The sequence below is a fragment of the Rhinatrema bivittatum genome, chromosome 6 (assembly GCF_901001135.1).
Source record: "Rhinatrema bivittatum chromosome 6, aRhiBiv1.1, whole genome shotgun sequence".
In the NCBI taxonomy this organism is placed as follows: domain Eukaryota; kingdom Metazoa; phylum Chordata; class Amphibia; order Gymnophiona; family Rhinatrematidae; genus Rhinatrema; species Rhinatrema bivittatum.
In genome coordinates, this window is record NC_042620.1 from 319886486 (window position 1) to 319899940 (window position 13455).

The 13455-nt window shown below is 42.5% G+C and overlaps 1 protein-coding gene across 5 annotated transcripts in view; it reads right to left on the reverse strand.

Moving 5' to 3' along the window:
• Positions 1–13455, reverse strand: part of TBC1D8B (TBC1 domain family member 8B) — a 508282-nt gene that overhangs the window by 230978 nt on the left and 263849 nt on the right. For all 5 annotated transcript variants that reach the window (XM_029607571.1, XM_029607568.1, XM_029607567.1 and 2 more), the window contains exon 11: positions 1418–1535. In XM_029607571.1, the coding sequence (XP_029463431.1) occupies positions 1418–1535 (118 nt within the window). The remainder of the gene's footprint in view (positions 1–1417; positions 1536–13455) is intronic.

The window sequence follows — 13455 nt, forward strand, 5'->3', positions numbered from 1 at the left end:
ACGCGCGGGCCGAGCCACAAGCGCAGCATGCAGACGAGCGTGGCATCAGGCAGCGGGCCTGAGAAAACTAAAATTCAATTCTGTAAAAAATAGAAAAATAATCATGGTCCGCCCAAGCACGGAGTCAGGGAGGGAAGAGAGAGCCGCAGCACCGGTGACACTGACAGAAAATCAAAACTTTTCTTTTTTTTTTTTTAAAGACTTGCCAGGCAGTGGTCCACGGTCCTGATCTGGCGGGGTGGAGTGAACCGGGCTCCCCAGTGTCGTACCCAGAGCTACTAGCTTGGAACAAGAGGGCCCTCAACCCTGTAATGCAGCTGCCTCAACAACCAGCGGGGGATGGTCCCCTCAGGACCTTACAAACCCCCTGGGAGGCTCAGGACAGAAACTGCTCCTTTTATTATTATTATTTTTTTTTTAAATCAAAGTAAAAATGTTTTACAGACCGAAAACTCTCTAAAACTCACAGAACTCACTACTCTAACTCCAATGAGCAATCAGCACAGACTGTAGGCCTTGCACCTCCACCATCTGCTGGAGACAGAGAAATACTGCCGGACTGTAGGTGGCACCATCCTATATAAGGCAGAGCTTTGTTTTGAAAACTTCTGTCTCCATCTGCTAGACGGGGGCAAAATGCAGGAGTCTGGACTGATCCGGGTACATATAGGGAAACTGAAAATATGCACATACTGTAAATGCTTTCTCCACCCCAACTACACCCTCTGGAAATTAGAATGCCTACCACAAGTGTGTGGAAAAGTAGTGTATTTTGCCCTGAACAGTCCCCCAGATGATTTTCAAAAATCAATTTATGCACATAAATTGGGGTTTGTGTACATAAATCCTTTAGAAAATTACCCCCTTATATTTGTTTGGTTGCATTTGTAGGTTTTTATCATTTATTTAAGCTGATGCTGCAGAGTATTGCTTGAAACAGAAAAACACTGTGCACTTGTAAACAATTAGAAGTAAAAAAGCTCTTATATACATCCCTTGGTCTTTAAAGCAGCCTGAAAATCAATAGCTTAACATTCTAACTATGAAAATAACTGGAGGACTTGCAAACAGAAAGATGAGTTTCTTTTTAAGACAACTGTAAGCCCTTTAAAGTTGATATGCAATAATGTCTCTTTCAACATTATTCATGCTATGCCAAATAGCTAATGAAATCTATATCAATTTAACTTTTATAAAGCTCCTCTACTCTCCTTTGCAGGTAAGAGGCTCAAGCTCAAGAACATCCCTATTCATCTGTGTTATCTTGAAATTACATTTAAGTTTTGCAGGATTAGCTAAATAATCAAAACTATCGCAAGTTTGGCATGTTTCAGCTCACAGCGAAACTGCAGACTTGCTTAAATGATCATCAACATACATGTCTTTTTTATTTCCAATCATCAATTATAGACATTACCAATGATTCGGCGATTAAAATAATCAGGCAACAGTCGTTCACAAACAGCAACTAGCAACCAAAAAGCCTCCTCTTCTTTAGCATACAGCAGCAACACTGATGTCAAGATGTTCATTGCCTGTCAAATGTAAAGAAAATCCAAGCATTAATTAAGTCAGCTCACCAGGGGAGGAGAATGCATTATGTGCTTAATTACTTTTTCTCATATAAAATATCATATGAAGGGTGGCCCTGTAGTTCAGCATTAGTTGAGTTTGAGAGGGTTGGTAGGCATTGACTGTGCCATGGAGGTGATACACTCAAGCCTGAGAATTGGTGGAAGATGGTTGCTGCTAGTGCAGTGAGCCCTGCCAGCAAAAGTAGAAATGAGGAGGGTAAGTCTCAGAGGAAACTTTTTTTTCCATCCCTTCTGGCTGGCAAGGACACGTCACCTTGGCATGCTGTCTGTGATGGGGAGAGCTGCCTACAAAAAGAGGGATAAATACAGATGTAAAAAAAAAAAAAAATAAATAGAGAGAGAGATACAGATGTCAGGATATAGTTCTACCAATAAGTTCTTGGAGGAGAAGTCCATTAACGGCTATTAATCAAGTTTACTTAGGGAATAGCCACTGCTATTAATTGCATCAGTGGCATGGGATCTTCTTGGTGTTTGGGTAATTGCTGGGTTCTTGTGGCCTGGTTTGGCCTCTGTTGGAAACAGGATGCTGTGCTTGATGGACCCCTAGTCTGACCCAGCATGGCAATTTCTTATGTTCTTAATTTATATAGGATTTTTTTCCTAGCTATCAAATGGAAGAACTTTTTAATGAAATCAGGCTCACAGCATTAAAAACCTTTGTAAAATTTATGAGGAACCATCTAGAAAAAAGTGTGGAAAAAAAGAAAAAGATTTTGAAATAAATATTGAAAGTCTTTATGGAGGTAACTATTCAAGTTACATACACAAAAAACTAGCTTTCAAAATTTCCTACTGCCAACCGTATAAATTGTGTGTGAACAAAACAGATCGGGACAAAATAGGGCATCAATGGATGCATTCTGAGGGTGAGGCTATACTTTAGCCAGTGAGCACACAATTGTAATTAAGCCAGTGCTCTCTGGCTAAATAACATGCACACATCTGGTTGGAAAAATCACAGTCCTAACTATCAGAGGAGACTTGTGAGCATAAGTCCTACAGAATATCTGGGAAAAGTTAAGCACATTAATTTTCCCCAGATATTTTTGTCACACATTGGATCTCTATTAACTTCTTTACTTCAAAGCATGGTTGTAGAAAACAAAATAATGAAGTACAATTTCTCTTCTGCTCATCCATGCCTTTTAGTCCTGGGGGAATTCTGCTCTACTGCGGAGTGCAGAATTTGCACAGAATTCCCCCCTGCGCAGAAAACAGCAGAGGAGTCCTCGGCATGCCGCAAACAGAGTACGTCCGGCATGAGCCGCGGGACGTGTGCCATTCACGGCGAAATAGAAGGCCCCTGTGTGCTGCAAACGGAGGGTGCTCTGCATGCGGTGAAGATGGAAGGCCCCGGTGAGAGAGAATGTGCATGTGAGAGAGAGGAGAGGGCATGGGAGGTAAGAGAGCGGGGGGGGGGGGGATGCTTGAGTATGGGTTTCAGAGAGAGAGAGCCTATATGAGGGGAGGGGGTATGGAGGAGGGGAGGGTGAGAGAGAGCAGGAGGGTGTGAGAGCATGGGAGGTAAGAGAGCGAGGGGGATGCTTGAGTGTGGGTTTCAGAGAGAGGGAGCCTATATGAGGAGATTGTGAAGGAGTGTGTATATGTGTGTGAGAGATTGGGAGCTTGTGTGTATGAAAGAGAGATCGTGTGTATGTGAGGGTGCTAGCCTGTGTGAAGGGTGTATGTGTGAGACAGAGCCTGTGTGAAGGGGTGTGTGTGTGAAAGACATAGGTAGGTAGCCTCTGTGTGAGGATGTATGTGTGAGAGAGAAAGGGAACTTGTGAGGGTGTGTATGCAAGAAAGAGGGCCCTGTAAGAAGGGATGTGTGTGTGTGCGAGAGAGTGAGGGAGCCTGTATGAGGGTGTGTGTATGTGAATTAGAGAGAGGGAGCATGTGTGTGAGAGAGGGAGGGACAGAGGGAGCCTGTGTAAGGGGCAGTACTGAGAATGGGGTCAAATTCTGGGACTGGGAATACAGTGGAAGGGGTTGAGCCTAGAGGTGGAGGGGAGAGATACTGGCAGGCGGAGGAGTTGGGGCCTGAGAGGGCAAAGTGGCCAGGGGAATAGGAAGAGCGAGTGGAAGGGACACTCTTTCAGTGAATTTCTAGGGAATTCTGCTCAAAATATTTAAAATTCTGCATCTTTTTCTGTATTAATTTAAAATGTAATTACTTAAAGACTGTCATGTAAATTGTGTTATTTTGACCAATATAAAGTTTGCAGACGTTTAAGTTTTTGTGCACAGAATTTTAAATTTTTTTGCGCGGAATTCCCCCAGGAGTAGCCTTTTCAGCAAAACAGCAATCCATATCACTAGAAATACACTGCACATTTCATGAGTCTGGGCCCTGAGATATAAACAGTAGTTTCATAAATATTAATGATTTATTTAGTAAATGCAAGTAGTCAAGCAATACCTCTTTATTAATTGCATTCATTATTATTAATCCTTCTCTTAGTATATGTTGCATCCATCGGTGCTAGACGGCTTCACCCCGTTTGCCTCACCTTATTCACAGCTCCTCCCGCTTACCTAGGAAAGATGGCTACCGCAGCGTCTACAAGCTGACCTCTCCGGCATCCCCGGAATGGCTATGGTGCAGCCTTCCGCCATTGCTCCTCCCAGGTACCTACTAGGGTGCGCACACGCACCTGTCTTTATACCACCCTTGGTGCGAACCTCGAGGGTATTCCCTCATGCTGATGTCACGCCATCCGGGTATATTACCTTCACTAGTTTGCTAGCTCATTGAGTTAGCAAGGACTCAAATTCATTCTTGTCTACGCTACTCTGTCGCTGGAAGCTCTCTCTCTCTGCCCTTTGGGGTAACTGCTAACCTGGGTACCCGCTCCTCGGGGGCCCTCTGCTTTATTTCAGGTGCCTTACAGGGAACAGGTACTCGCTCCTCGAGGGCCTGCTCTTCCTGCCTCGGGTGCCTGTACCTTCAACATACCTGGTAGAATCGAATACCAACAGCAAACACCTATTGAGTACTCTAACTCTCAGTCTATCTCATCCACAGTATCTCCTAGCTGGGAAACCTGCTGCAGAACCTCCTTTCATCATCAAGGAGAGAAGGGCTCCCTCTGCTGAGGTCCCTGAGACTGCAACTACCAGACTGCCCCCACTACTGCCACCTCTGGTGGCTCTCTTCAAGCTGTTTAATAAAGAACTAACTGTGTTTTGTGCATTACAAGTCTAGCCCAGTGCTGTGGCTCCTCACGGAGCTCCTCCCCGTGGGTGTGGATATCTTCCACAGCACTCAAGTATCCACCAAAACACACTTAACCATAACAGTATGCAGAAGGGATATTACTTTATGATGTGCAGCACAGATTGTATCTCCCCTCAAGGGTACAAAACATTGCCCTGAGGCTCTAGAGTGAAGGTTGGCTAAACAATGTTTTATCCATCCTGAACCTGTTTAACAGGAACTAATCTCATCGAGTTAACAAAGTCAGCAAGCTGATGAGTGGTGTTTACACAAGAAACTTGTTTGTGATGTCCCATGATTTCCACTCCTTAATCCAAATGGCATCTGCAGAGAGATCCTGGTCAGGAAGTTGCACCATAAGGGCATCACAAGGAAAGATGGGCCTTAGATGGATTAAATACTGTTATCTGATTATAGAATGGTAGTAGGTACAGTGCAGCAAGAATAGTTTTGCCCAGATTGTGGAGGAGTGATAGTTGCAAGAACAGGATGCCTCAGAAGGGAAGTTGCATGAAAGCTTCCAGTTATGATACACATGGTTGTAGTTGGGTTTCAAGATGATGTGCATGTGAAGACCTTTGTCAGACAGGTGAGCAGTACTCTCCTGTTGACTGTGACAGAACAAGAGCTAATGTCCAAAGTGTTGCAGCTATAGCTTCCCATGTTGAACCAACTAGCTTGGCTGGCAGGTTATTTTGGGAATTGATTTTTGCTGCTATTCCCTTCAGGTTTTCCAGAATATCAGTGTTCTAACTACACTCCCAAGTAGTTTGGGCAAGGATCATGCTTTTAGCTTTGCTGTCCTTGCCCTGCGAATGCTATTCAACAAGAATTGAGCTAACTATGCCCTGTTCAGGAAGAAATTCAAGGATGGGAATTTTTATCAATTTTTGGAGCTGCAGATTAGTGTCATCTGCTCTTTTATAATGAATTATAAGCTTTCATTTTGAAGTGGTTTCGTTTTTTATGTTGACATTTCATATATATTTAAATATGCAACTCACACTGATACTTCTTATTTAAAGGGGAGTAAAGTAAATCAAATTAAATAACTGTTTTAGTCTTCGGTCACCCACGTAGATAAGTTTGTTTTTGGTACTGATATTATGAAAGTAGAAGACACAGGATACAGTTTTGGTAGGACTCAGCTGCCATATGCTGCAGTAACCTGCCAGCTTGGTCACATTTTCATTCAGGGTCTGGGTCCAGCAAGCAAAAAGATGCTCACATTGTATAGCAAATATCATCAGCCTAGATGAACCTGCAAGATGTAGTTATTAGTAGGTCATTTGTTAATATAGTTATGGCTAACACCGAGTACTGTGAAAGTTCACTAGTGTGACTCCTCCATGGGCTTTTCCCTTGTCCAAGGTGAACTCTGAATCATCTGTTGCAGAGGAATGTTTCAGCAACTAACCACCAAGCTTGGAAGTACTCTTGACAGTTTTTGAAATGTTAGTATGCCATACTGTAGTATAAGGCAACTATAAGATTCAGGTTCTTTTAAAAACTATTTTCAATATAGATGGTAAGTGCCAGAGCTTGATCAAATGCACTGTTGTCCTTATGAAATGCAGCTGGGTCAATGCACATGGAGGTCTCTAATTTCAGAGACATCCTTTGTAGAATAAGGTGCTAAAGGACCTTCTAGCAAACAGAGTAATGAGACTGATTGATATCTAGCTGCCTACATGAGGTTTAACAGGTTTTGGAATGGAAATCATTTTTGTCATAAACCACTTTGACAGTGACTCTGAATTCATTATTCTTGTACACAACTGCATCAACCACATACAAGCACAAGGTCAAGTTGTTTCAAAAACTCTGGTAAGATGTTAGCCACCCTGCAGGATACTTAGAGATTTTTCTAGTTCTGTGACCTTGAAGGTATCAGGGCTGTTGTATTTACTGTATTTCTTCCAATATTGCCTAGCTCATAAGTGGTGTGCTTTATGTTTTTTTCCAGTTGTACCTGGACTACATAATGGAATGTGACTGGCAGTTTAGTTTGAGGTAACTGATGAATGTTAATAATGTTAAAATGACAGACGAGTCAAAGAGTGGTGGTTTCAATTTTGAAATGCCTTAACTACTGGAATAAAAATACAAGTTTTCTAAAAGATGTATAATGGGTGTTGCTCAATTACCAGTAGATACAAGCATAGTTCTTTGACGATTTGGGGAATGTGCCATTTAGGGATAAATACACAAGACAGTGGGGGAGAAAAGTATTGTTGTTGGTAAAAAAAATCAATCTTGCAGAAATGGTTACTAGCAGAACTCCCCCATGCTGACACAGCTGGGAAATAATCTAAGCCATATGTGTATCCTGGAGAAATACATTGGAAAGTCAGACATGAGTAAAAATAAAAAAATAAGTATTTTTAAAGATCAAACCCTATCATACAGAGCTAGAAACCTGATCTTAAATAACCTATCTACAGTTTAAGTCTGTGATATCTGCTTATGTTATTTAATACAAACTGAGGTACTGTACCACTACTCGTTAGGATTTTGAATTAGTGGGGTATTGGGGGACGGAGGGTGGTTACGTGATTTCATGTTAATGTGGTGGTTGTTATTCTGTTTTTAAATCTATATTTGGACTGGATATTGTTCTGAGATCTGCTTGCATTGGGAGCAGAAAGGAACCAAGCACTCTTAATGTAATGCATTTCTTTCCAAAATCTAATAAAAAAAGATTTAAACTTAAATTTAATTGACTTGGAAGAACATAGGCACTAAAAGTTGCTATGTTTTTGAAAGCTGCATTTAACAGGCTCCATATAAAATGTTTTCTAACAGTACTAGTTTGCACACAATGAAAAAAAGGAATGAGGAAATTTGTGAAGAAAGAGAAAAGAAAATCGGTTCTTACCTGCCAATTTTTGTTCCTGGAATACCACAGATCTGTCCAGATGCATGGGTTTTGTCTCACAACCAGCAGATGGAGACAGAAGTAAAGCTTTACTGACACTGCTACTTAACTTAGTGTGCCACCTGCAGTCCCTTAGTATGACCTGTGCCCAAGCCAAGATGAGATTAACCCTTATCACTAAATTCAACCCCTCTCAAACTGAGCAGGAGGAAGGTGGAGCCCTTTGAACTGGAGATCTTCCAACAAGTGTGAGTAATAGAACTTTCTAACCAGCAACCAACTCTGTACTATTTACACATTGAAAACAAGAGCGGGCTTTCCATAATGGGCGGGGATCTGGACTGATCTATGCTATTCCTGGAACGAAAATTAGCAGGTAAACAATTTTCCTTTCCTGTTCATATCTCAGATCAATCCAGACAATAGGATGTACCCAAGCTCCCCTAAACTGGGCAGGAACAAGACAGACCTGCTTGCAGTACATTCTCACTAAAACCAGGGGATTCCAACACCCTGACCTCCATCCAGTAATGCCTGGTGAAAGTGTGTAGCGAAGCCCAAATAGCTGCCTGACAGATCTCCTGTATGGAAACTAGCTGATTCTCGGTCCATGAGGTTACCTGTGCCCTAGTTGCATGGGCCCACAGTCCCTCAGGAACCAGTCAATCCCTGCAAATATATGCTGATCCAATTGCCTGCTTCAGATACTGCACAATTGTAATCTTGGAAGTCTCACTCCCTTTTTTTTGTTTCATTCCATAAAATGACCAGGAGATCCAACCTCTGAAAACTGTTGGTAACCTTGAGATACCGTAATATTGTCCAACATACAAATGAAGATCCCTTGCATACTGTGTCACTGAATCAATATTTGGAATAGCGGGAAGCTCCACTGTCTGACTGAGGTGAAAGACTGAGAAGGTCTTTGGCAGAAAGAAAGGCACTGTATGCAATGACACATGCGCCTCCAAAATGTGAAGAAAAGGATCCCTACATAATAAGGCCTGAAGCTCCAAAATCCTTCTGGCTGAACAAATAACCACCAAAAAGATTATTTTCAAGGTGAGATCTTTTAGAGACACCCTCTTCAAAGGTTCAAATACAGCTCCACCGAGCACCTACAGCACCAGATTAAGGTTTCAAAGTCACACCTTTCTCACTGGGGGATGCAAATGCTTCGACCCACATCCGGATGTGAAGTCAGAGATACACCCTGCAACATACCTCAAAAACCACCTAAGGCCGCTATCTGCACTCTGAGGGAATTAAAGGCCAGTCCTTTCACCAGACCCTTTGAAAAAAATGCCAAAATATCAAAAACTGAAGCTTGAGTAGGCTCAACACTCTCCTTAAGACACCACGTCTTGAACAGTCTCCATAACCTAATATAAGCCAAAGAAGTGGAAAGTCATCTAGCTTGCAGCAAGGTGGCAATGACTTCCTCAGAATATCCAGTCTGAAACGATTCCTTTCAAAAGCCAGTCTGCAAAACAGAAGCAATACACCCGATCCAAGAAGATTTGTTTCTCTCAAAAGCAACTTTTGAAGATGCCCAAACCATAGCAGTCTGTCCACTGCCAAGTTTACCAGATCTGCAAACCACGGCCAACGTGGCATTCTGGAACCATGAGAATCACCTTGCCCAGGTGTCTCCCTATCCATCGAAACAGTCTTTCCACCAAGGGCGATGGAGGAAAAACAAAGATTCCCTGGCTGCCACAGAAGAACCAGAGCTTTGTTTGCCTCTGCTCCACTCTCCATCTGAAACTGAAAAAGTGGTATGCCTTGGTATTCAGCCTCGATGCCATCAAATCCATCTAGGGAATACCCTACCTGGCCCGAATGAGGAGCATCACTTCCTCTGTCAGCTCCCATTCTCTGGGGTCCAAGCCCTCCTGATTGAAAAAATCCACCCAAACATTGTTCAACCAGGTAATGTGAGATGCCACCATAGCTGTCAGATGTTGCTCCACCCACAGCGGTTGCATTGTCCAAAAGGACTCTCACTGCTCGCTCATGCAATAGAGGAAGCCAAAAATGTTAACGCCTTGAGAACCACTTGAGTCTTCCATCAAGTGATAGACTTCAAAGATTTTTCCACTGAACATTGGCCTTGCACAGTTTGCCTCTGACAAATGGCTCCCCATCAGACTAGCATCCGTGGTCACTACCACCTAATTCAGAATATCTAAATCCTTGCCCAGCTCCAAATGGGCCCGAGAAAGCCACTGGGAGAGATTGGATTGGGACAACCCCTGCAAGGTCAGCTGAAGTGAAAAAAACTTTCAGATGGAGGGCTCCCCAAGACCTGTAAATAACCCCAGACTTTGGGTATGGGATGACATAACCTACGGACTTACATCTGCAATTCTAAAATTCTCTCCTCTAACGCAATTACTTGTCTTGAGCAGTGTCCAAGTGCACTCCTAGGTATTCCCATAACTGAGGACCAAATTGCCCTCAGATTTACCACCCAGTCCAGAGACCTGTTGAACTGAGCTCTTACACAGTTCCTTCGACCTCACTTGAAGAAGCCAGTAGTCCAAAATATGGATGCACCTGTATGCCTTCTCTCCAAAGAGCAATGGCCACCATTACCATTACCTTGATGGATGTATGTGGAGCTGTCGCTAGGCCAAATGAAAGCTTGTAGAAATGAAACTGCTCTCCCAACCTCATGAATCTCAGAAACTTTTGATGTTCTGCCAGGAAGGGTATATGAAAATAAGCAAGAACAAGACACGCCAGGAACTCCTCTTTGCAGACTGATGCCCTAACCGAGCATAGACCATCCATCCAGAAATGAGGTACCTGTAGGGCTGCATTCACAGTCTTTAGCACTAGAATAGGACCATTCTCCTCTCCTCCTTTGGAACCACAAAATGAATTGAGTACCGCCAGTGGCCCCGCTCTTCTCAAGGAACCAGGCCTATTCCTTACAATTTTTTAAACCAATCCACCATGCACTGGACTGCTTCTTGCTTGGTGCTGAAGGCACAAAGGGAAGGCTAGACAGGCTTCATATATTGGATGAGCCAGTTCTATGGCATAGCCCTCTCATGACTATGCATAAGCATTGTCAAGTTAAGTGTACAACATTGATAAAGCAGGCTAAGAGAGAATTTGAAATGAAGTTGGCCATAGAGGCAAAAACTCATAATAAAAACTTTTAAAAATATATCTGAAAAAATAAACCTGTGAGGGAGTTGGTTGGACCATTAAATGACCAAGGGGTTAAAGGGGCTCTTATCTTCCCTAAGGCCATTGCAGAAAGACTAAATAAATTCTTTGCTTTTGTGTTTACTAATGAGTATGCTGGAGAGATATCTGTTCCAGAGATGGTTTTCAAAGTGATGATTTAGATTAATTGAACCAAATCACTGTGAACCTGGAAGACGTAGTAGGCCAGATTGACAAACTAAAGAGTAACAAATCTCCTGGACTGTATTGCATGCACCCCAGAGTTCTGAAGGAACTAAAAAATGAAACTTCAGATTTTTAGTTTAAATTTGTAACCTACCAATAAAATCATCCATTGTACCTGAAGATTGGAGGGTGGCCAATGTAACCCCAATATTTAAAAAGGGCTCCAGGGGCAATACAGGAAACTATAGACCAGTGAGCCTGACTTCAGTGCCAGGAAAAATAGTGGAAACTTAATAAAGGTCAAAATTTTAGAGCATATAGAAAGTCATGGTTTAATGGAACACAGACAGCATGGATTTATCCAAGGCAGGTCTTGCCTCACAAACCTGCTTCATTTTTTTTGAAGGGGTTAATAAACATGGATGAAGGTGAGCCAGTAGATGTAGTGTATTTGGATTTTCAGAAGGCATTTGACAAAGTCCCTCATGAGAGGCTTCAAAGTAAACTAAAAAGTCAGAGGATAGGATGCGGTGTCCTTTCATGGATTAGAAACTGGTTAAAAAAACAGGAAATAGAAAGTAGGATTAAATGGTCAATTTGCTCAATGGGAAAGGGTAAATAGTGGAGTGCCTCAGGGATCTTGACTTGAACCAGTACTTTAGCAAAATTGCTTACCTTGTAATAGGTGATATCCCAGGACAGCAGGATGTAGTCCTCACATATGGGTGACATCATTGATGGAGCCCTATTGCGGAAAACTTTCTGTCAAAGTTTCTAGAAACTTTTGACTGGCACTCTCAGCCCACTGAGCATGCCCAGCATGCCATGATATTCTCTGCCACAGGGGTCTCCTTTCAGTGTCTCGTATGTAGCAATAAGCTTTAGCAAAAATTAAAATAATAAAACGTATTGGACCCAACTCCATGGGGTGGCGGGTGGGTTTCATAAGGACTACATCCTGCTGTCCTGGGATAACATCTATTACAAGGTAAGCAATTTTGCTTTATCCCAGGACAAGCAGGATGCTAGTCCTCACATATGGGTGATTAGCAAGCTAGAGGCCGAGTCATTTTATTTATTTATTTATTTAACGGTTTTCTATACCGACCCTCATAGTAAATAACCATATCGGATCGGTTTACATATAACAAGTGTATAACTGGGGTAACAATTCAAATTCAAGTAAACGAAGGATAAACAATAGGTAGGAATAAGTCCGAAAGTTACAATCAACAGGGAATGAGAACTTGGAAGCTTGCCATAAGCTGGAAAGAAGATAAGGCAGAAAATAAATATAAAGTGATACAGTAGAGCGTACGGGTTAAAAGCTTAAAGTTGCTTTAACCTGGGAGAATCAGAGTCCATTCGTGAGTATAGATGCCAGGACGGGTAATGGTGAAGGACAACTAATGAAGCAACACTGAAGTATTGTTGGTGAAAATGAGACAGCCGAAGATCACAGCAGATTGGATGTAGAAGGAGTTGGGATTAAACTGGAAACAAGTTCTTTAAGACAGATTGTCCGTAGGCTGAATCTTGTCGTTCTTCTTTGTCCAAACAGTAATGAGCTGCAAAGGTGTGAAGAGAACTCCATGTTGCTGCTTTACATATGTCAAGAATTGGCACTGACCGATAGTGTGCTACTGAGGTTGACATTGCTCTTACTGAATGCGCCTTTACTCGCCCTTGGAGAGGAAGGCCTGCTTTTTCATAGCAAAACTGTATGCAATCTGCTAGCCAGTTGGAGAGAGTATGTTTACCCACTGCTTTACCCAGTTTGTTTGGATCAAAAGAAACAGTTGAGTGGATTTCCTGTGGACTGCAGTGCGGTCTAAGTAATATGCTAGCGCAGGCTTACTGTCCAAGGTATGTAAAGCCTGTTCTCCTTGGTGAGAATGAGGCCTTGGAAAGAATGTGGGTAAAACTATGGATTGGTTCAAGTGGAATTCCGTAACTACCTTGGGGAGGAATTTTGGATGTGTACGGAGAACCACTCTGTCATGTAGGAATTTTGTATAGGGTGAGTACGTGACAAGTGCTTGTAATTCACTAACCCTTCCAGCTGATGTGATGGCTATAAGGAAGATAGTCTTCCATGTGAGAAATTTAGGATCACAGGAAGTCATGGGTTCAAAAGGAGAACGCATGAGCCTTAAGACCAGATTCAGGTCCCATTCTGTGACTGGTGGCCGAATTGGTGGTTTAAGTTGAGTTAAACCTCTCATAAACCTACTAACAAGAGGTTGTATGGATTTTGGTGCATCTCCCATTTTGTTATGGTAAGCTGAGATTGCACTTAGGTGTACTCTGACAGATGAAGTCTAGAGACCAGAGTCTGAATGATGACAAATAGTCTAGTAGAGAAGTTGTGGGGCAGGAGAAAGGGTCAATGTTCT